The 22,672-nt window shown below is 41.1% G+C and overlaps 1 protein-coding gene across 1 annotated transcript in view; it reads right to left on the bottom strand.

Annotated features, from left to right (window-relative positions):
• raver2 (ribonucleoprotein, PTB-binding 2) overlaps window positions 1-22,672 on the bottom strand; it is a 101,523-nt gene that overhangs the window by 10,387 nt on the left and 68,464 nt on the right. Inside the window, exons 5-11 of the mRNA XM_006808134.3 lie at window positions 13,772-13,963; window positions 8,361-8,481; window positions 5,185-5,267; window positions 5,001-5,099; window positions 3,335-3,446; window positions 1,441-1,799; window positions 3-111 (exon numbers count right to left, since the gene is read on the bottom strand). Coding sequence (XP_006808197.2) covers window positions 3-111; window positions 1,441-1,799; window positions 3,335-3,446; window positions 5,001-5,099; window positions 5,185-5,267; window positions 8,361-8,481; window positions 13,772-13,963 — 1,075 coding nt within the window. The remainder of the gene's footprint in view (window positions 1-2; window positions 112-1,440; window positions 1,800-3,334; window positions 3,447-5,000; window positions 5,100-5,184; window positions 5,268-8,360; window positions 8,482-13,771; window positions 13,964-22,672) is intronic.

Below are 22,672 nucleotides of genomic sequence, written 5' to 3'. Positions count from 1 at the left end.
ACCTTGCAGAACTACTCCTGGCATTACACTTGCCAGGTTTAGGTAAGGATTAGAAGGCAGCCTGACTTCTTTAGGAGGATCGCCCAACAAAGAACTCTGTCCACTGTTTACCTAAAGAGAGACAGGTGAATATAAAATGTATTATTTGCACTGCTACCAACAGGAACTGCAAATAAAAATCAAGTTTTAGTTTTTAGAGGTGTTTGAAGGCAATTACAGCTGCTTTCCTTTGCTTCATCTTTATTCCAAACATGTATCACATTGTGGATTTAATGAAAAATACTGTGCTACACAAATTCTAAAAAATACTGATTATACAAAGTTTACATGAGGCTCTAAAGCTGACTTTTGTGAGCTACTGAAGAGCTAAAGTGATGGTGGAAACCTGCGAGGATTGTCCTCTCTAGTAATTACACTTTCTCTCTATTAAAGGGACTTCAGAGAAGACAGTACTGGGACTGGAATCGTGTCCCCTAAGAACCTCGGCACTGTGATTATCTCTGTACACAGACTTATAAGAGATAATGATGTTAGTGTAGTCGCACTGTATTTAATCCTGGCCCAGTCTAGGAGATTTAGGGAGGTGTTTTAGAAAGAAAACAGACAGGTGGGTACAGGTTGCATTACAGGCATTTTCCAAAGGTAAAGCACTCAAGGGACTGAGGCTGTTTATTCAAAAAGCTCCCTTGATATTGTGTGTTGAGGTTAAAAGCAGACAACACTAATCAGGAATAAATACTCCCTCCCCCCAAGAGACAGAGAGACTGCAGGGTAGAAGGAGTTAGGACCATAACAAGCATTTCTAGAGATAAGTTACAGATCGGTTTCACAGAAAATATCAACAACTTGCATCACAGTTGGAGTTCAAATATTAATTTGTGCTGCAACGTACACATAAATATAGAAATGAAAGAATTACATCAATATCTCTAGAAGCTTCCACCAAACTTTTCAGGCGACAATTATGTAAAACTGACAAGGAGGGCCAGGTAATGCTGCCTGGTTTGTGAGTCTGTCAAATTACACATTTTGAAATGTTAAGACTGTATATAAATGATGGACGTAGCCAAGGGGACATCATCAAATGCTTTGTGAGCATTTTGACTGTCGCATCTCGTTATTTTTTAAAGCACACATCCAATTAAGGGGACGATCCGAGTAAGCGAGAGCACTGCAAGGTCATAATTTGGCAAATTTTCAATCACGGGTTAGCTCCGCCCTAAAGCATCCAAAAATAAATATCATGTTGTATTAAGTAAGAACTGAAACGGTGTAATGATTAGAACATGTTTTACTTAGATCATACGTCAAATGAGACATACAGACCCAGTCTAGGTTTACAACTGGACTTCCTTTCAGACTTGGAAGGCCATCTTTTATTTACAGTCTAAGTATTTTGTATTTCCTTCACGCATGCAGATTTTCGGTCGGTGTCCTCACCAGGGGGCAGTTGTCTGAGCTGTTGTGCTGGCCTGTTGTCGTGTAAACTCCTCCAGGGGGTTTAGGCGGAGGCGGGCCAAGGCCTGAGTTACTTATACCCAAGGAATAGCTCTGTCCCTGCGGTTGGGCGCTCACCATCGTCCCTGGAGGAGCTGGCTGCCTGTTGTCACAGGAGGTGGAAGAGGAAGAAGAGGAGGAAGAAGAGGAGGAAGCAGAAGGGGTCGTAGTCACAGAATGGGTGCTGTGGCTAGGTAGGTCTCCTCCTACAGCCCGACCCTGGAGGTACGGCATGACACCTGCTGCTGAAACCACTACTGTGGCATTGTGGGTAGATGCTGGAACTGACTCCTGTCCCAACTCTGTAAGGGGAGATGACAAGAAAGCAAAAAAAAAAAAAAAGACAGGAGGAAATGAAAGGAGAGGTGAGTGATAACAGAAAGTTGAAATTCAAGAAACAGTAAAGTAAAAACATAGTATACAGAAAAAAAGGAAATTAAATGAAGGGAAATAAAGGCACGGTTGGGAAAATAAAGGCACGGTTGGGAAAGATGCCAGATAAACATGCGAAATGGCTTTCACAGATGACCATCAGTGTCTCCGTCTCCTCAGGACACAGACGAATCGCTCAGACGGCTGGAAACTCAGCCTGGCCGTCTCTGCAGAGCCAGCTGTAATATTTGAGAGCAAGTTTCCCGCTCATACATCACTGCTTATCGTGTTTATTTACAGCCTGCCACTTAGCTCTCCACAATCCCAATATTTCACTCACTCCAGGGTTTAATAACACAAATATGTACACATGCAACATAATCCCATACAAATGTACACAGGCCAAAAAAAAAGCACAAACATATAAGTAAAAGATGCACACACACACACTAAACGTGAACATACACGCACAGTGGCACTTATTATAAATCCAATATTGCTGTGACAAATGGCCTCCATCGCACAATAAACGAATCCGCTCTAACGAGCCTTGAGCCAACATTCCCCAGCAGACACGCGCACCGAAAAGAGACACGCATGTTCGTATGCAAAATTGCAAACTCATGCATCCAATCAAATGGGACACACTCACAGTGGTGCACATGGGTGAGATTGTTTGTTTTTATGCACATAAAAAGTCTGCGGTATATCATTTCCATTTAAAACAACACAGCTTTTCTCAGCTGGAGATTTGAATTGTAAATCTGCTGCAGCTTCCTGCGCCGCACTGTAACGTACAGCTGGGCGAAATTCAGCAGTCTTTACAGGGACAAGCCTGACACACGGGTCAGAATTAGGAAAAGGACCCACAAAACTTATGGCTTTCACTTTAACATGAACAATATTTTTCTGGGACCTTAGAGCCTTCATTATTAACATGTAAAATAGAACAGATTCTGGATCTGGCAGAGAGAACAGACCAAAGGGTTACACTGTAAACAGTAAATCATTGATTTTTACAAAACTGGTACGTGGAAAAATAAAGGTGGTGTTGTAGGAGCGCTACCAAGTTAAAATGTTAATAAGACTCTACTTTCAGCTGCTCCCTGAACCAGCGACCTTCACAGGCCTTGCCAAGCAAATGTGTAAACCGCTGCACTCTGGAGCCACACAGTTAAACTATTAATATGCTCCCTCTCAAGAAAAAGACAAAAGTAGTAGAGCAAGAAAACCAAAAACAAACACTAAATTAGGTATCAACCAAAGCCTGAATGCTTCAGTGTGATTTAATTTGTTTGCAATAATTAAATGAACTCATCTGATCAGGGTGCTTGTTACCCATTTACCTGCTATTAAGGGGTCGCCACAGCGGGTAATTAACATTTTGATTTCTTACACTCTTAAATTGTGGATGTTTAGCGTGTTAGGTAAATGTGTAAACCACTACATAATGGAACCCGTTTACCTGTAGGAGAGTCTCCCAGGAGGCCTTTCCCCAGCTGCACGAGGCCTGGAGGTCGCAGAGACAAGGCTTTCTGCATGAGCAGTCTGGACGGGTCCCCGAGCAGACTGGAGACCTGATAAAGGGGAAATGAAAGAGGAGAAGGAAGAGTATTACAAAAAAAAAAAAATGGAACAGAAAAGCAAAATCAAAGAACAATATCATAAACAACAAAATTGGAAGAGCATGAGCGAGATGGTCGTTATCCACCATGGAGGGCTGTGCTAGCTATACAATGTTGTGTAAAGCAGATCCAGAGCATCCAATCCACAAAGGTTTTAGATTTACCAGGACCTGCTCACAGATTTCTCAGAATATGCAGTCTCATCTTCATAAAAGTCCAAGTGGCAATCTCCGGTACTGAAAATGAAGCCAGCGTTGAAGTTCCCAGAACTCTAGTTCCTCCAAGACCAACACCAAGAACAAGTCAATCCCCATAGAGTTCAAATGCCCAACTTCAGAGATTAAATTAAAATGTCCTCACAAAAAATAAATGAATAAAAATTAATAGTGATACTTGGATGTTCCACAACAATTACAAAGCAATGAAACTAACTCTTGGGACATGGAACTTCACCTCTTTGGTTGGGGAAGAAGACAAAGCTAACACGTGAGGCTGAGAAATATCAGCTGGGTGTAGACAGGCTCACCTCAATGTACAACATGGGCTCTTGAGCCTCCTGGACAAGGGCTAGACTTAATGTTCCAAACCGGAGTTGCCCTTGGCAAGAGGAAGTGTGGATAGACTCTTATCTCTTGCAGTCTGACAGAGCAAAGCAGTTGATTTACCCGTCAGTCAGTCTCCCTACAGGCACATATGGTCACAAACTGGGCAGTGACTGAAAGAATATATACAAGGGGTGCAAATGAGTTTCTGAAGGGTGGGTGGGCTCTCCCGTAGAGATAGGGTGAGGAGTTTGGCCATTCAAGTAGGATGGAGAGCACAGCTGCTACTCCTCTATATCGAAAGGAGCCAGTTTATTTTGCTCAGGCATATGACTTGGATGCCTCCTGGGTGAGATATTCTGGGTATATCCTACAGGGAAGAGGCCTTGGGGCAGACCAAAGACATGCTAGAGAGATTACATCTCTGGGCTTGCTTGGAAACACCTCAGTGTCCCTCTGGGTGAACAATAGGAAATAGGACTGGGTTTGACTGCTTAGACTGGAACCTGGACCCAGATAAGCATGTAGAGGATGGATGGATGGATGGATGGACATGCCAATTGAAAGCTTAAAATGGTCCTTAGTTATGGGTTGATTAATATGTAGAGATAGTATCCAGTATGAATTGCAATCATTCAGCTTAAAAAAGAAAAAAGATAAAGAAAGAAAAAAAAACATCAAATACTCCAAACATCAGTACCCATGACATTTAACTTTCACTTCAGCAACACAAAAAATATGCAAATGAAAACACAGACAGAAACTCATCACCTCAAGGTCTCACTTTAAAAAGAAAAGAAGAAGCAATTAGGTTGCATGATTTTGATGTGGTTTCGTTTTCCTGTGCATTAAGTGCTGGAGATAAAAACACAAGGGCACATATGCACATGCCCCCAACTATGTTTAACCCTCAGCGCTAGCATATGCAAATCATCACACACAGACACACAAACAGGTGTCTTACGCTGCTGATGCGTTTGTCTTTGATGTGTAGAAGCTGTTGCTGTGCCAGCTGCATGTGCAAAAGGTTCTGGAGGACTAGTCCATTTCCAAACATAGCATTCTGCAGGGTAAAAGAAAAGCACATCAGAATACGCACACACCCACACACACACTAAACAATTCAGAGATTTAGATGTTAGTGTGACCTGGTGTGCTTTTCCCAGTGTGAGCAGGGCTGTAGTGAGGGGAGGTCTGAGGAACGGCAGGCTGGTGTGATGCCCGTATTTTCCTAAAAACATAGTCAAACAACAAAGAGAAACACCAGAGCCTCCATTAGTGATTTGCTTTTTTTAAAGTCTCCACCAAAGTACTAATCAATCATCATCTCAACAGGCACACACAGGCGAAATTACAAGTCAGACAACCGATCCATCAGTCATTTACAACACATTTCAAGCAATCACACAGCTGGCTGTTTTATAACAAGCACCAGTAAAGCAATACCGGGATATTATGCAAGCACAAAGCAAATTACCTCCCACATAACTTTAACTTTTCCCCCCCCAAAACTTAATTTCTATTTTGGTGTTGAAGACAGATTTTAAAAAGAGCTCTAAAAACAAAGAAAAAAACAAAAACAGGAAAACTTCTTTATATACCAAAATATTCTAGAGTCAAATGTGAGGCCATCTGTCCAATAGATAAGCTTGGCCCAAACCGGCTGATGCAATAGGACAATGAAGTGCAGCAGCAAATCTGCAGCAGAATGGCTGAAGAGTAAAAACAATCAAGATGTTGCAACGGCCTGACAAAAAACAAACAATTAAGCAGATGAATTTGTGTTAAGCTCACCAATAGATATTTCATCTTGAGTACTTTTGCCCCATCATATATGCAGAGTACATAGGATTAATTACTGTCATACTTCCTGATGATATAATGTTTATCATCCACTGATATGGTCTCTTCCTGGCATTAGAGATTTACTTTTCAGGACTTGAGTCCAAATCACTTTTGCAATGCTCTTGGTCTTATTATTTTCTGATTTCCAATCTCCAGTTAATTTGTTGTCCAGTACACTTCTCACAGTAAACACCTCCGAGGCCAGCTCTCGCTGTGAAAGTGACAGCCCACTTGATAAGACATCCAGTGAGATAGTTGACTGTATATTTCTGGGCTCCAATAACTCTTCCAAAACGGCACAGAGTCCATTAACAAGTTTCCTTTTGCTCCCCTTGAGCAATACCTCCTGTAGTTTTCTATACCCTTTTTTAAGGGCAACTACGTGTTTGTGAGGAGAGACATTTGTGCTTTCTTTAATGCAAAATATACATCACAAATTCCAGTGCAATCCCAATTTCTACATTCAACATACTTCCTGTTTGTGATTCATAAAAACAAAATCGATCACACTGATCTGCACCCATACCACAGATGCACAGCCTTTCTTCTGCTTCTTTTGTGCATGCGTGGTAACACAAGCCTTGGTCATAATAAATGTAAGCGTCAATGCTAATGGTAGCTTCCTCCAGAATAAGTAGAGAAAGTTTAACATTTAATCAAGATCCTAATTTTAGACTTTAATTGTGCATACTCTTCTTTAAGAGAGCTCCCCCACCTCTCTCATTTTCTCTCCTTCCTGTTCTCATTTCTTCCCCTAATGTCACACGATTTCATTTTAATACCTGATTAGCCATTCATCAAATAATGAAGCCACTGCCGAGGTGATTACAGTATATAGGAGGGCCTGGCAGAGGGAGACTCGTTCAGCGGAGCTTTGATTGCCAGCCATGCCCTGTAGTCATGATCTAATTTCTGCCCAGATCATTATCACCAATTTCATAATTTTATATTTGTCTGAATGTTCATACTGACTTGTTGTATAGTGCTTACATTTGTTATCCCACCTCCCAATGCAATGTTTATGCCACAGCTGCCCTTAATTAATAGCTTTGCTAATTACCTTTTATGTTTCTATCATGGTTAATCTGCCAGTAGGCCTGTGACATCGTCCACAATGACAGCAGTATAAATTATTGATGTGATATAAAAGTGCCATATGCCAACATCAAGATGAGCAGTTACAAGGTTCAGTTGCTATAATTATTAAGTGTTAGCAGTTATTTTATACTTATACTTAAAAAATTTCCAGGGAAAACACTGCCTAGGCTATTTTCATGCTTACATTTGAAAATGCTCATGAGCTAGTTACATTTATAAATGCTGCTAACTGCATGCTTTTTCTAAATTGATAGAAATATTGATACTGCATAGCATTCTTTAAATATTGTGACAAAATGTTGAGCTTAACAATCCCCCACCCATTATGCGGAAGCTCTTAATTAAAATTTTAATGCTAAAATATCATAATTTTTAAGTTTTATGTTTTTTCAAAAACACTGAAAAAAAAGTAAGCAAACTGCAGAGGCTTCTGAGGCCTGAAGCTTTTCCATTCCTGCTTGATGCAGGTTAGGCCCACATTTTATAATGCACAGAATGTTTTTTTGATGAATGACAGCTGTGGACTTCAAGCAGGGCCAGTTTATCACCTGGAATCTTTCCCTGTGGAGCCATGCAGGTTCAATGTGAGGAGGATACATCTGGCACCATCTTATAGCATTAAGCAAAAATGTATGCACCAAAAAGCTGTTCTAAAGCTGTACATATCATTTCAGCATTAATAAGGCTCTGACAGATGTACAAGCTACCCATGTAATGTGAACTAATGCACCCGTACATCTACAAAGAAGCAGACTTTTTCAGATTTGATTGGTCAGGTGAAAGTATAGTTTTCCCCTTCAACTCACCTCAGTCTTTTATAGAGGAGGATGATGTTCATCTGTTTTTTAATTGCATTATAGAGTTTTAACTTTCATTTTCAGATGCCACAGCCTGCGTTCAGTCTTCCTGAGCCAATGCTTGGATTTCCAATTCACTGTCAGATAATCCACTATCCAGATGTTAGGTGTTTTTTTGTTTTTTTCCCCAGATGTACAACTTTTTCAATGTTGCCACAATCTCAGCTAGCATGTAGCATGATATGCTAGCATGATATTTAAAGAGAAACCACTTAAAAAAAATAAAACACCAGTTCTAACTCCTCATATGTTGCCTTTCTTTTTTAAATATATAAAAATCAAGAAACAGAACTTTCATCATACGATGTTTAAAAATTATTTTGGAAAAAGAATTCACAGGTTTTAGGCTAAAAATTTTGTGACACCCCATCCTCAGGATTTTCCCGGCCACTCAACGTTTTTAAGGAAATCATCATCATGCCAACACACTTAACAGGAACATAGGAACAGCCAGAAATACTTTTTACATATTTCTGTACAATACTTTCGTTTCACAGATTTGAAATGTAGACTATCCAGCATACCTCCTCTTTTCCCAGTGTGGTACGGTCTCATGAGTATCTGCAGAGCAGCGGGGTTCGTCATACTGGTCAGCAGCTGAGCCAAGTTTGGTTCTGGTAGCAAACCTTTCCTGTTACTCAGAATCTGGAGACAAAACAAAAAACACAAAAAAACATGTGAGTGCAACAACACGTGACTATATGTGTGCATGTGTGTATCTGTGTATGTGTGCAGTACAGTATCTGTTTTGATCTTGTTATTAGGAGCCCCTGATGGCTTAAGTAATCATTACACTAGCTTACATCATCAGGATATGGCTGCAATGTCAGCAGAGGGGAGACAAAAGAAAAAAGGCAAGAAAAAATATAAAAGGACAAAGCTGAGAAACGACAGCAGCAGGAGGGAGAGAAAGGACGGGGGAGAAAAACAAGGACGAGAAAGAGTCTGAAGGAAAAAATGTTTTTTAGAGACTTGAGAAGGCCACTTTTATTCACAAGTTTGTATCATATTTGAAAAACAGCTTTTTTCACAGTCTGCTGCTGTGCTGGAACCTGGCTAAAGACACACATTATGACACATTACATGACTGCTGCCTTTCCAGCATCCCATTCTGTGCTGACACAAGATGACAGCTTATAGTGAGATGGCCAATATTTTTTTTAAAGGTTTCAGAGGGCGTTTCGGTCGTTTCAAAAGAAACGGGCACAAAGAAAAATCTTTGTAAAAATGTCTGTCACACATGTAGTTTAGCTCACGGTTAGGGAGCGTCTGCCTTGAACTTAAATACGTCACTTCAAAAGAATATCTGATCAAAGCGCAGCTTTTTAAAATGTAATCCTGCTTCTTGTGCATAGCTTTCACAAATATATACATAACAAATAAGTCTGACGCAAGAATATCATCCTGTTATTGTTTTCATTCAAATTTGTAAAGATGATTAGTAAATCATAGTGCCGACAGAAAGTCATAGAGCCATAAAATAAGGGAGAGGGGGAAGTTTGATATGCAATCGCCTAGATTGAAAAAGAAAAAAGAAAAAGAAGAGACTCCATCTTAGGCCTGTGTAGCCTTTGGTGTTTATCAGTCCTCAAACTACAACAGAGCAGAGTTGTAAAAGAGGTATAAGCACCGTTGGCTCACAGCAAGAAAGTCCAAGGTGGCCTGTGCCTGTTTTCTTCCAGGAGTTCTGGTTTCTTCTGCCCCCATGCCAAGAATGAGTAAAATGCAGAGAGCAAATTTCTCTACAATAACAAACTGACCCCATCACTGACTGCTGTGGAATTCATTTGTTTAAAGTGCAACAGCTCTGCTTTTCCTAATCTTCTGTCATATGTACAATGGTGGATGTTGAACTGAGGCACATGGTTCCAGCTGTGAGCACAGAAGCCCCACCCACCAGCGGTTTAGGCCTTCTGTTTAGAAGGTGCAACCAATCAGGAAAAAACGTGATAAAGGGTGGGCTTAAAACAGCTTAGAGGAGCTGCACCAAAGACCAGTGGAAGATTTACGAGGACTGTTTTGCATTACTCAGGTTTTGATCTTTAATATTTTGTTTCATATATGAATATATGTATGTTTAAAACCTAACCCAAGTGCATTTTAGAACATTATGTTTAATTAAAGCTGCCCTTATCTCACACACAACACTTCTCAGAGTCGTTTTAAACTCTTGTTTTCTTTCCTATTACCAATAAGCTTCTATTTAATTTGACATTAAGCTAAATTTCCTGGATCTGAACAGTTCTCTGCTGACTTGCATTTAATCAAAGGAGTTACTGTAAGGCACATTACCCCAAATAAGAATTCAATTACTCATTATGCTGAGGAAATTTCATTCAACAGACTCAAATGAAATCCTATTGAATTAGACTGCGTCAAATCGAATGGAGCCGACCGTGCTCTGGTAGATCCTCCTCAGCTCTGACAGTGTGGCGGCAGTACGCGCTGGCCGCCCTACAGACACGGCTATTTAAAACAACATTAGCAAGGATGGTGATGTTTCCTCCTCGCCTGCCCCGAGCTACAGCCTGACTTTAGCACAAGTCAACGTTGTTTCCTCTCTGTCGCATCCCGGAGCCGAGAGCTTTACTGACGGGGATGGGCTGCGTTTGACTCCGTCCTGTCAGCAAGTAAGGAAGAGGAGAGTCTAGTGCACAAGTACACTATGTGTATTCGAATGTTCCGGTGAGGAAAACTATTGTTTGTGTGCGCGCGTATATGTGTGTGTGTGTTGAACAAGGCCAGTCATAGCTGACAGCGTCTTTCAAGGGAAGAGAAGGAGGAGGAGGAGGAGAGCTCTCTTATTTCTTTTCTTTCTGCTGGAGAAAATGTCAGCATGCATCAGTCTGTTTGGCTACTGGCACAAAATCCAGCCACACACCCACACACTATAACGCACACACACACATGCCAGGGAGGTAAGGAAGCCGCGAAGAAGGGAAAGCGAGAAGTATCGCGTAAGGGGAAAAAAGGACGAAGGGAGAAGAAAGGAGGGAGGGAGGAGGCCATCTGGTTCTCAGCGTTCACACTCACACTCGCATCACACTAACTGGAGAAATGAGAGAATCGCCTCAGAGAACTGTAGACAGGAGCAGGTCTTGAGCTCTTTCTGAAGATCTGATGTTGCTTTTACCAGCTGCTCACATTCACTGCAATAATGCTGAAGGGGCCCCGGGGCACTAATGTAACCTCACAGTCCTTTTTGTTTCTTTTACCAATTGCATGTCTTCCTTCCTCCTCAATCTCCCCTGTTAATTTATTCAAAAACACATTTTCCATCCCATCCGTCACAGCTATAACCTCTTTACGTGCATCTGATAATTCACGCTCTGCAACAGCTGTGATGACATCAGAGAAAGAGAGACTACAGCTTTTAGCTAAAGTGGAAATTTAGCACTTATAACAGCTCGATAAGGGCGATCCAAAGTATAGAGGACACCTGTGGAGAGTTTGTTGTTGCGCATCCAAGTTGCAAATAAATATTAATATCGTTCAGAGACATAAAAAGATCAATAGATGAAGTCTTGATGGAATCTTGAATTACACAAAATATATTCAGGAAAACCTACGTGACATACTTCAAACTTCAAATACTGTAAAATGAAAAATCTTTAGGATGCTATTTCCCGACGAGCACTATTTTACATCTCGTCCCATCATTCCTGTATTTTAAAACGTGATTACGGTTCCTCTGAGAACACTGATGAAAGCCCTGAAAACTCATCTCTCTTCATCAAAGTGACATATGTAGACGTTCAGCCTATGACAACGATCCCTCCAGGTCTTCAGCATGAGCCGCCATTCGTAGGTGCGAATCTGTGAAAATTGCTCCCCACCTCCAGCTCCACCAACGCATCCAACGCCCACCCGCAGCGAAAGCGGTAGCTGCTCACCTTCTATACAAATGTAGGTTTGATGTATTCTGATAACAATAATTATTCTCAAACCTGAGAAAAGAGAAAAGAGAGAACCACCTACAAGCTGCCATATGAGGTAGTGATGTGTTTCATTTATCACTCTCTACTACACAGGAAACATATAAACAGATATAAAATATAATCAGTGTTCGTGCTGGATAATCCTTGCTCTTGATTGCAAGCTAGCAGGATACAAACCTGGCTGAGGTTTGTTACATACGAAACTCTCTGAATCAAGTGATTCTGACGCAGTCATTGCTGCACTGCATGTGAAAAACAGTCAGTCACGGTGGTGACTGCTTATTTCATTCACGATATGTCTACTAGCATGAAATAAACACCATCTGGACCGCTCTTTAAGTAGCCATTAACCGCTTCCCTTCTCTGTCCCTAGATTCCTTCCATACCCACGTACACACAAACCTGTCAGGACTCAGTAGCTGTAGTAAACGAGGTACCCACAGGGATTAGCAGGGACTCCTCCTTTTGGGAGCTCTCACTTCTCACTTACTCTCACTCGCTGTATTTACATGCCGTGTGTGGGTTCACTGGGTGCATCTGTTTGAATGGGTGCACGTATGAGTGTCATAGTGTGTCACTAGCTTGTGGTTTGGTTTATTTCAGGCTGCGGGAGACAGCGGAGGAGCCCAATCAGTCTATAGAACTATAATTATCATGTCAGTGCCTCTCTGCTACCACAGCTCTGTGTAGGAGGGGTATCACAGCTACAAAGACCTTCTCGGCTAGAGGGTGTTCGTGCATGTGCTCCACGTCAAACCTCGGTGTTTCTCAGCAGCGGATGTGCAAGAACCACCCGGCACTGGCATCACAATTAGATGGAAAAGTAGCTGTGAGCATATCCGCTCTTTTTTTGTTGTTTTCCTCTGTTTTTTTTTTCCATGAGAAGTCCAGTGTTGTAGCATGTGGTCCTCCACGTATGAGGGAATGCTACAAAAATGAGACTACTGTGATATTAACGTTTTAAATTTTGAAAGTAATATTAGGATTTATGATAGGAAATAGCAAAGGGAATGTTTCAATTCATTTACAGTGACGGTGGGTTTGGAGGTTTAGGGGGTGTGGTAAGCTGATGATGGTCCAAATACAGTCATTAATGCCAAGCAACATGGTAGAAATATTGATTCCTGGATGTGTCTGGAATCAGCTTTAACAGTAATTAGGATTTCTGCTACTGCCGGACTTGAGCTGCAGAGAGACGAGAGTCAAATCAGCGAATCGGATGATGAAATTCAAATGCATGGCACCTCAACGGTCCACCTGTGTCAGCTAAGTGGCAGGTAGTTGCCATGGTGACAGCATGTTATGTAACTATAACCAAGTGTCAAAAAGTGATGTGAACTGAGTTTGGCACTTCTTTTTCAAAACAGCTTATAACTCCACCTGGTTTAAAATCCCAGAGAGCCCTGATAACTTGCTCTATGCAGTAGAAAGAAAAAAATAAAGATTTTTCCTTTAATTTGGTGATAAAAAACATGCCCGTACATTAATAATTGTGGGCTCAGCAGCAGGTTAGATTTAGAATTTTCCAGCTTCTGTAGGTTAATTTGTTCACTTTAGCTCTGCACACTTCAAATGGCGTGAAAAAACCAAAAGCTTGCATTTTGCAAATCAGCCGGTCGTTTTGGTGTTTAAATTGTGTTTTTATGTGGGAGCAGCTGGGTGAAAACCTTTGCACATTTTTATGTGGAAGATATAACTGTGACATACTGACATATCCACACTAATAAATTGTGATTCATCTCTCATCGATTCTTCAAGTCTGTAATAAATACAGTACGGCTGGGGTTTAGTCTAAATACCACTTTGGGCAGGTATATTACATTAAAACTGGTGGCTAGTGAACTGTTAAGATTGCTACTAAACCAATGCTGCCGCTAATATTAGCCTCTTCTTGCGTTAACAGAAGGTGACATTAAATGCCGTGTACTGCCGTCTGCGCTCTCTTCAGTACACTCTGTGATGCGTCTGTGATGCTGCTTTCTCCGTAACATACTCACCATACCCTGGGCAGCAATGAGTGCAGCCAAGGTGCTTCTCCCTGAGGTGCCAGGGGTACAGAGTGACAGACGGACCTCCTGTCCTCCCACCAGGGTTCGGTCCATCTCTATCAGCACAGCTTCTGCCTGCTCGGCGCTCTCATATTCCACCACGCCAAACCCTCGCACTGGACTGCCCTCATCCTGAGCAAGCTAGAAGAAACACACACATAAAAAGACAAAGTCATTCTTTTAGATTTTTCTTCTGTGGCTGGGCACAGAAATGTGGGCTCTAATGTGAAAAATTATTTGAATTTCTTTTTTCCTCGTTTGATTCTTCATCTAAATTCCTAGTTGGCCGGGGAACCGGCAACGTCAAGACATTGGTATTGATCACATCCCACAAATTGTATAAACATGATGAATTGAGCTAATTTGTGCTTAAGGAGATCTGAAAAATCCCTATTGACACTTGTAAATGTGGAACACTACAAAAACCAAAAGAAAAAAAGAAAAGAAAAAGAAAATAACTCGTATCTCGTGTTTTATTTTAGCTTCTTCTTCTTTTTTTTACATGTCTTACTGGGGCAGAGTAGTCTTCTTATGCTTCCACTTATTACAAGGATTGCATTCATGCCATTATCAGATTTATGCCTGATAATAGCATGCCTTTTGCAGATGCTCACCTGCTGGAGTGTCTGATTAAAAGCAGGCACACTCCTGTCATCTGTTTGTTGTTCACAGGAATGCTCCAAATCTACTTAACAGGCTTTCACTAATATACAGTACACCTTTCCACTTCCAGGCATGCCACATTAGCTGTAAGATGTTGGAACTGTCTGCTCACTGGTGGGTTCAAAACATATGGAATAACCTGTCCTGGTTAAATGCACCCAGCAGGCTGGAGCGAGTTCCTTCAGGAGAAAGTGGGTCGAGTGATATAAGGGAGAAATGCCACCGGTAGCAAGAGCAATAGTCCAGCATAAAACCCAACATCAACTTCTGACACTACAAACTAACGTCACCAGCCCTTCAGACTTCAGCAATTATCTGTAGGAATAAAAAATTAATACGCCACCACTGCAGCATTATCGCAAAGAGCTGTTTAATGAAGTAAATGTATTTTAAAGTGGATTTTTTTTTCAGTATGCAAAAGAAAATTTACTGACTTCTTATCAGCCAGTATCAGCTGCTTACTGCTTGATAGGTGTGCCCCCCCCCTCCCCCCTCCCCCCTCACCAGAGACCTAAAAATACTTGCATTTACTATCTTTTAATAAATCATCGGGGCAAACAAAGGAGGTCAGACACGTTTTTATATCTGCACGTTCTCGGCACCATCTAGGAATAGCAACATCATTCATCTAGAAGACTGATTGGCAAAACACAATCTTCTCCAGTGGCAGTTATCTGAGCAGCCCAAGCTACCGTCATGATGCACTTTGACTAAGAAAATGAGAAGCCAGCATGAGAGGCTGCAAAGACTGCAAAGTTATCCGAATCCTAATCCGCCCAATGTTTTCAGAGAGTTTTACACTAACAAATGCACAAATTCATGCATGCATGCATGTATGGGGTTTTTTTTCTGTGCATGACTGACAGACAGTGAAGTGACAGATAACAGTGGAGTGGAGGTAGAAGTGCTTCTCTCAGCTTCTTTTGTCAAAAAGGATAGATAAAGAAATGACATGATGTAAAAGATACATCCTTTTGCTCTTCCTACACCACTCTAGGGACGTGTACATAGACAGAGATACACACAAACACAACCTAACATAGAGTCTGTGGAAAAGACAGCTCCAAACTACAATAATCTCCTACTTAGGAGCCGGATCGAATAATGGGCCTTTTTCAGCATATAAACTTGACAGAGCATTATTATCATACATTTATGGTCAGCAGTCAATAAAGACATGTCTCAGCGTTAGAGTGTACTGCTGATAAAGACTGACTTCTCTGTCAGGAAGGCTGAGTCATTTCCATCTTCTGAGCTCAAGCTAAATAATGCAGGCAGGCTGATAGCTTATAGCTAATGGACTTTATCAGATAATGACTATGTCCACAAAGTAATGGCTTGTGGTTAAAACATACCACTTAACGTATTGTTAGCACTGGTTCGATTCATATGAAATACAGCAGGAATAAAAAGGACAGGAACTCAATTTAACGTCTCTCACATTTTAAAGGATGTGTGATCTGTTAGAGAGCATTTGAAGGTTTGGTTTGTTAATACTAAAATAAATTCATCTTCATTCCAGACACGCACAAACAAAGAGAATTTCGTGGCACTGTTGGAAGTTAAATGCAGCGTTACTTGTAGTGTCTACAAAATATAAACAGCTGTGTTAAAAAAATCTGCATATTCATAGACTCTGGATATTTCAGCCAAAGAGAAAAGCTTATATAATTTCAGGAAGCTGCAACTATATAAATGAACACTTTTATGAGAAACCCTTATCTGATTTCTTATATTAATTTCCATACGGTGAAAGGAAGGTGCACTTTTGCATCCATTCGGTACATATTGTGTGGTTTGCTCCCTCTGAAATGCAGCATTTGTGATAGACTTGGCCAATATCACACATGGCTCTGGCCACATCTCCCCATTACTTTAAGCTGCAACCAAGTGATCAGCCAAAACATTACTGACCTTTTTACTCTGAAGAGTAAAGAAGGGGAAAACAAAAACAAAGTGCAAAACAAAGCTGAAGAGCTATATTTGTGGTTCACTTTGCACACAAGGTCGCATAAGAGCGTGTGAGTCACAGAGGCTTTTATATCAATCAACACAGTCTGTATCGCACAGGCCAAATGTATTTTGAAAGGTGCAGATGTTGTGAAATACCAATCATGTAGCAAGCAAAACAGCAGACCAATGTGAATACTGGTCCTTAGCCATAGCATGAGATTTGTCGTGTTAATCGTGGATTAACGTTATTTTGACCAAATGCTTTTATAGTACATCAGCACAATGTTGTTAATGAGTGAAGTCAGCTTTGGTTTCTTTTGAGAAAGTAGCATAACTGTGAGGTTGGAGTAATTTCTATGGAAGGATGTAATCTGTGGGCATCTTTCTCACCCTCAACCCGTTGCAGCAGATGGCTGCTCGTCCCTGATCCTGCTTCTACCAGGTTTCTTCCTGTTAAAAAAGAGTTTCTTCTTCTCATTGTCACCAAGTGCTTTTTGGGGGTTTCTCTCTATCCAGCTTTGTCACATCAGCATCAGTCTTCTTGGAATTTTTATTTTTTGAATCTCTACTGGAAGCAGTTCTAGATGTGACACCAGCACCACACTGGTGGAAAAGGCCTGGCTACTCTCTTATAATGTTGCAATAAACTCTGATCTTGAGGGTATGAAAGTCAATAAATCCAAAGTCCAAGTGAGAAATTTCTAATGTGAGAGCAATGAATAAGTCCTTCAGGGTTAAACAAAGCAGAACGGGACAGAACAACAGAGACATTAATACGAATAATGATCAACAGTCAGGCAGCAACAGCAGCGTGGAGCAGCAGGTGGTTTTAATGATGCATGTTTGAAGGTAATTCTGTCCGTGAATTTGCTGCCTAAAATAATGCAATATTAAATACAAGCAGAGCTGAGAAAAAAACGAGGAAGAAGGATGATCAACAGAAAATCAGCACCTATAATTTCAACTCATTTGAATGCTCATTGATTCAATTATTCTCAACCAAATGTACCAGACATTTACTGGTTTGTACATTTGGATTCGTAGGTTTTCAGCTTGAAATTCTTAGAAACTGGATGTCTGGTTTTTTTTGGGGGGGGGGTTTAGTATTTTCTGACATTTTAAGGTAAACCATTGTTTGAATACTGAAAAAAAAACATTATTCAGCCTATTTCACCTTCCAGGGCTAATAAAAGGAAAGCCCTTCAGAAAGTTGAGTTAAACATTAGGAAAACATCTTCAGCAATAAATTAAAAATAAAATACAATAAATTCAACTAAATGCAGCTTTTGCTAATGTTCTACCACTGTTCGCCAAGAGGTGAAGATATCTGAGTTTTCTCAAGTCGCAGTTTTGACCTCTAAGGGCCAGCATATGAATTGAAGTACATGACTAAGGTCTACACAGAAAACCCCCCCCCAATATGAATAAGTCTTCTGATGCCTCCACATGCAGCATAAAATCAGGGAGGGTATAAGAATTCATACACAAAGGCTTTCACATATGGCTTTCATTTATGTGAGCAAATCAGAAACTTGATTATTTATTTTCAACTGCTGCAAACAGCTAAGGCATCAGCTAAACTCAGAAGAGTTTCAAACTCTGCATTTACATTGCACATACAGTGGGGCAAAAAAGTATTTAGTCAGCCACCGATTGTGCAAGTTCCCCCACTTAAAATGATGACAGAGGTCAGTAATTTGCACCAGAGGTACACTTCAACTGTGAGAGACAGAATGTGAAAAAAAAATCCATGAATTCACATGGTAGGATTTGTAAAGAATTTATTCGTAAATCAGGGTGGAAAATAAGTATTTGGTCACCTCAAACAAGGAAAATCCCTGGCTCTCACAGACCTGTAACGTCTTCTGTAAGAAGCTTTTCTGTCCCCCACTCGTTACCTGTATGAATGGCACCTGTTTGACCTCATCATCTGTATAAAAGACACCTGTCCACAGCCTCAACCAGTCAGACTCCAAACTCCGCCATGGCCAAGACCAAAGAGCTTTCGAAGGACACCAGGAAAAGAATTGTAGACCTGCACCAGACTGGGAAGAGTGAATCTACAATAGGCAAGCAGCTTGGTGTGAAAAAATCAACTGTGGGAGCAATCATCAGAAAATGGAAGACATACAAGACCACTGATAATCTCCCTCGATCTGGGGCTCCACGCAAGATCTCATCCCGTGGGGTCAAAATGATCATGAGAACGGTGAGCAAAGATCCCAGAACCACACGGGGGGACCTGGTGAATGACCTGCAGAGAGCTGGGACCAAAGTAACAAAGGTCACCATCAGTAACACACTACAACGGCAGGGAATCAAATCCCACAGTGCCAGACGTGTTCCGCTGCTGAAGCCAGTGCATGTCCAGGCCCGTCTGAAGTTTGCCAGAGAGCACATGGATGATACAGCAGAGGATTGGGAGAATGTCATGTGGTCAGATGAAACCAAAGTAGAACTTTTTGGTATAAACTCAACTCGTCGTGTTTGGAGGAAGAAGAATACTGAGTTGCATCCCAAGAACACCATACCTACTGTGAAGCATGGGGGTGGAAACATCATGCTATGGGGCTGTTTTTCTGCCAAGGGGACAGGACGACTGATCCGTGTTAAGGACAGAATGAATGGGGCCAAGTATCGTGAGATTTTGAGCCAAAACCTCCTTCCATCAGTGAGAACTTTGAAGATGAAACGAGGCTGGGTCTTCCAACATGACAATGATCCAAAACACACCGCCCGGGCAACAAAGGAGTGGCTCCGTAAGAAGCATTTGAAAGTCCTGGAGTGGCCTAGCCAGTCTCCAGACCTCAACCCCATAGAAAATCTGTGGCGGGAGTTGAAAGTCCGTGTTGCTCGGCGACAGCCCCAAAACATCACTGCTCTTGAGAAGATCTGCATGGAGGAATGGGCCAAAATACCAGCTACTGTGTGTGCAAACCTGGTAAAGACCTATAGTAAACGTTTGACCTCTGTTATTGCCAACAAAGGTTATGTTACAAAGTATTGAGTTGTATTTTTGTTATTGACCAAATACTTATTTTCCACCCTGATTTACGAATAAATTCTTTACAAATCCTACCATGTGAATTCATGGATTTTTTTTTCACATTCTGTCTCTCACAGTTGAAGTGTACCTCTGGTGCAAATTACTGACCTCTGTCATCATTTTAAGTGGGGGAACTTGCACAATCGGTGGCTGACTAAATACTTTTTTGCCCCACTGTATGTACATACAGTACTGTGCAAAAGTTTTAGGCAGGTGTAAAAAAAAAAAATGCTGTTTACAAAGAATGCTTTCAGAAATATAAATGGTTGTTTATTGGCCCCAAATGTATTCTGCAGCAGGACAACGACCCAAAACATACAGCCAAAGTCATCAGAAGTACTGGAAGTGATGTTATGGCCCCACAGAGCCCTGATCTCAACATCATCAAGTGTGTCTGGGATTACATGAAGAGACAGAAGGATTTGAGGAAGCGTACATCCACAGAAGATCTGTGGTTAGTTCTCCAAGATGTTTGGAACAACCTACCAGCCAAGTTCCTTTGTTGTTGTCGTGTACCCAGAAGAAGAACTGATGCTGTTTTGAAGGCAAAGGGTGGTCACACCAAATATTGAATGATTTAGATTCATTCACTGCATGTTGTTGAAATAAATAATTAACACTTCCATTTTTGTGCTGCATGTGAGTAGTTTATGAAATGATTAAATTTTTTCTTTTCTTTCTCTTTGTTGTAAAAATAAAGGAATTTTGAATCAGTGGAAAGAAAATTCATTTGTACTTTTTCAGCACGAACACTGACGCCTGTTAGCTTCAACACTCAATCAAGTGGCCCCTCCACTTCCTCCCACCTCTCATTCGTCTGCTGTTCCCTCCAGCCTGAACAGGGGGATGGAGAGATGGATGGCTGAATGAATGCAGGGAACACAAGAGGAATATGCACGTACGTGTGGAGGAGTAGGTCGATAGGCTATTATCATCAGCATATATTAAGCAAACTGCATGGAAATGACCGGAACCACTTTACCACTTGAGATATGGATGGATGGATGGAAGGGGGAGAGAGAGTGGGAGTGAGGAGGGAAAAGAAAGAAAGTAAGTGGCGGAGGATGGGGACATAAAAGTGAGGCAGAAAACATCAGTGATTGATTAAGTGACTGATGATTGGAGAGAATGAGGGGAGGTGGGCTGACAGAGAATATGAGCCAGAAAAGACAAGAAGAAAAACACATAAAAACTTGCTAACCATTATTTTTGTGTGGACACACACACACACACACACACACACACACACACACACACACACACACACACAGATGCGCGTGCGCACACACACATACACACACACACACACACACACACGGGTATTCATAGCTTGTGAATCTAATTCAGCGGCCCCTTTTTTGCGCTACGGACCAGTTTATGTCCGACTATATTTTCACGGATCAGCCTTTAAGGTGTCGTGGCAAAATAAAACCAGTACTGGTACCAAAAAAAGATTTATTCATAACACACGGGAAGAGACACTGGGAAACTGAGTTAACGATAAAAACCGATAAAAACCCTGAAAACTCTAAATTTCACACCCGAGCCTCAACTCTCACAGCCCGGTACCAAATGACTCACGGACCGGCCCGGGGGTTGGGGACCGCCGATCTAATTGACATAATGCTTTCCCTAGCCCTTACCTAACCATAACCCAAATGTAACCCTGACACTAAAGCCACATTTTGAGTCTTAAAAATGCCTTCAAACTCATGGGGACCAGGATTTTGGTCCCCATAAGGTGTGTTGATCCCCACAAGTATAGTAAACTTCCAATTTTTGGTCCCCACGATGATATGAATACACTCTCTCACACACACGACTGGAAGTGGGTAAACTGTGAAACAAACATTATATATCAAATTGGATTCTGTGAAAATGGCATTCAGACTGTCATCAACTTGTGTTTGTGCGCGCGTTCGTGAGCAAGGATGCAAAGACTGAGTGAGCTTCTCCCTTAATTTTTTTTCTCCGACTGCACTCACACAACAGAAGACTGGAATATATAAAACATTCAATCATTATTCGAATCTGCACAATTATGCAAATTTAAAATGGGCTTGTGCATACTGTATCTGAGCCTTTTGGATGCCAGTTGTCATTTAGCTCTCTTTCTCCCTCTGTTTCCATGTGTACAGTCTCTTTAAAAACCCAACACCCCTCCAACAAAGACCATAATTTCTGGATCATGGTTTGAAGATTGAAATGTCCTCTTACTGAGTGATCACATTAAGACTACTGGACAGACAAAGACAAAAAAAACAAAATATTTCTGATCTAATGTCAAGTTTCCCAGATTTTCCTTCAAAATGATGCTTTAAATGCCTTTGGATGACAAAAAAAACCAAAACAGATTTAAGATTGAAATCAGAAACCGTGTGCATTGCAATGATTCTTTTTTCTGTTTTTTCCTATCACGTGTGGCTCTACCTTGTCCTCAAGGTGGACTTTGAGAACATTGAAGAGTAATTATATGAGCAAATTTAGCACATCGTGCTTCATCCTCCAAATTATTCTTGATGCAAATCAAAAACAGATTGGCCCAGAAGAAACTTCTTCTCCTGCAGTATGCAATTACCCTGCACCAGTCTAATTAGCACATTTCTTTCCACACTTTGGCCAATAGGTAGTTATGTTTGAATAACAGATTACACTAACCCACTGCACAAACTCAAGTCCAGGGAAAATATGGATTTTTGACTAAAAGCACAGTTTTCTTTGAGCGGTGCATAAAAGCCAAACTGTGATGCATAAGCCTTCAAATTTCACTTGCATGCAATACGCTTAGTTTTCATCATCACTGCATGGACTGACATGTTTGTTTTGATGCTGTTTAATAAGAAAATGAGGCATACTCTCACCAGTCACTTTATTCGGTGACCCGGTTCAAGTGCTTAATACAAATATCTAATCAGCCAATCACATAATCTTTCTTTTAAGCCACACATTGGAAATCTTATAAAAAAACATTCAGATTAAAAGTAAGGTGTGAAAAAACAATTTGTTGCTGCCACCTTCTTACATCACATTGATTATGGTGACATTATTTATTTGAGGGCTCCTGTTAGCTCTTTACAGATGTTGCATACTGTTTATCATGGAGCGGTGAGAGTCATCACAGGATGCCTCTGTGTTTCTTCACTGTTCACATGCAGACTATTGCATTGGTATAGTCTCATCTATATATC

Source organism: Neolamprologus brichardi, chromosome 17, assembly GCF_056152115.1.
Source record: "Neolamprologus brichardi isolate AB-2024 chromosome 17, ASM5615211v1, whole genome shotgun sequence".
Classification (NCBI taxonomy): Eukaryota; Metazoa; Chordata; class Actinopteri; order Cichliformes; family Cichlidae; genus Neolamprologus; species Neolamprologus brichardi.
Note: the sequence above shows the minus strand (reverse complement) of the source record. Positions and strands in the feature narration are given on the sequence as shown.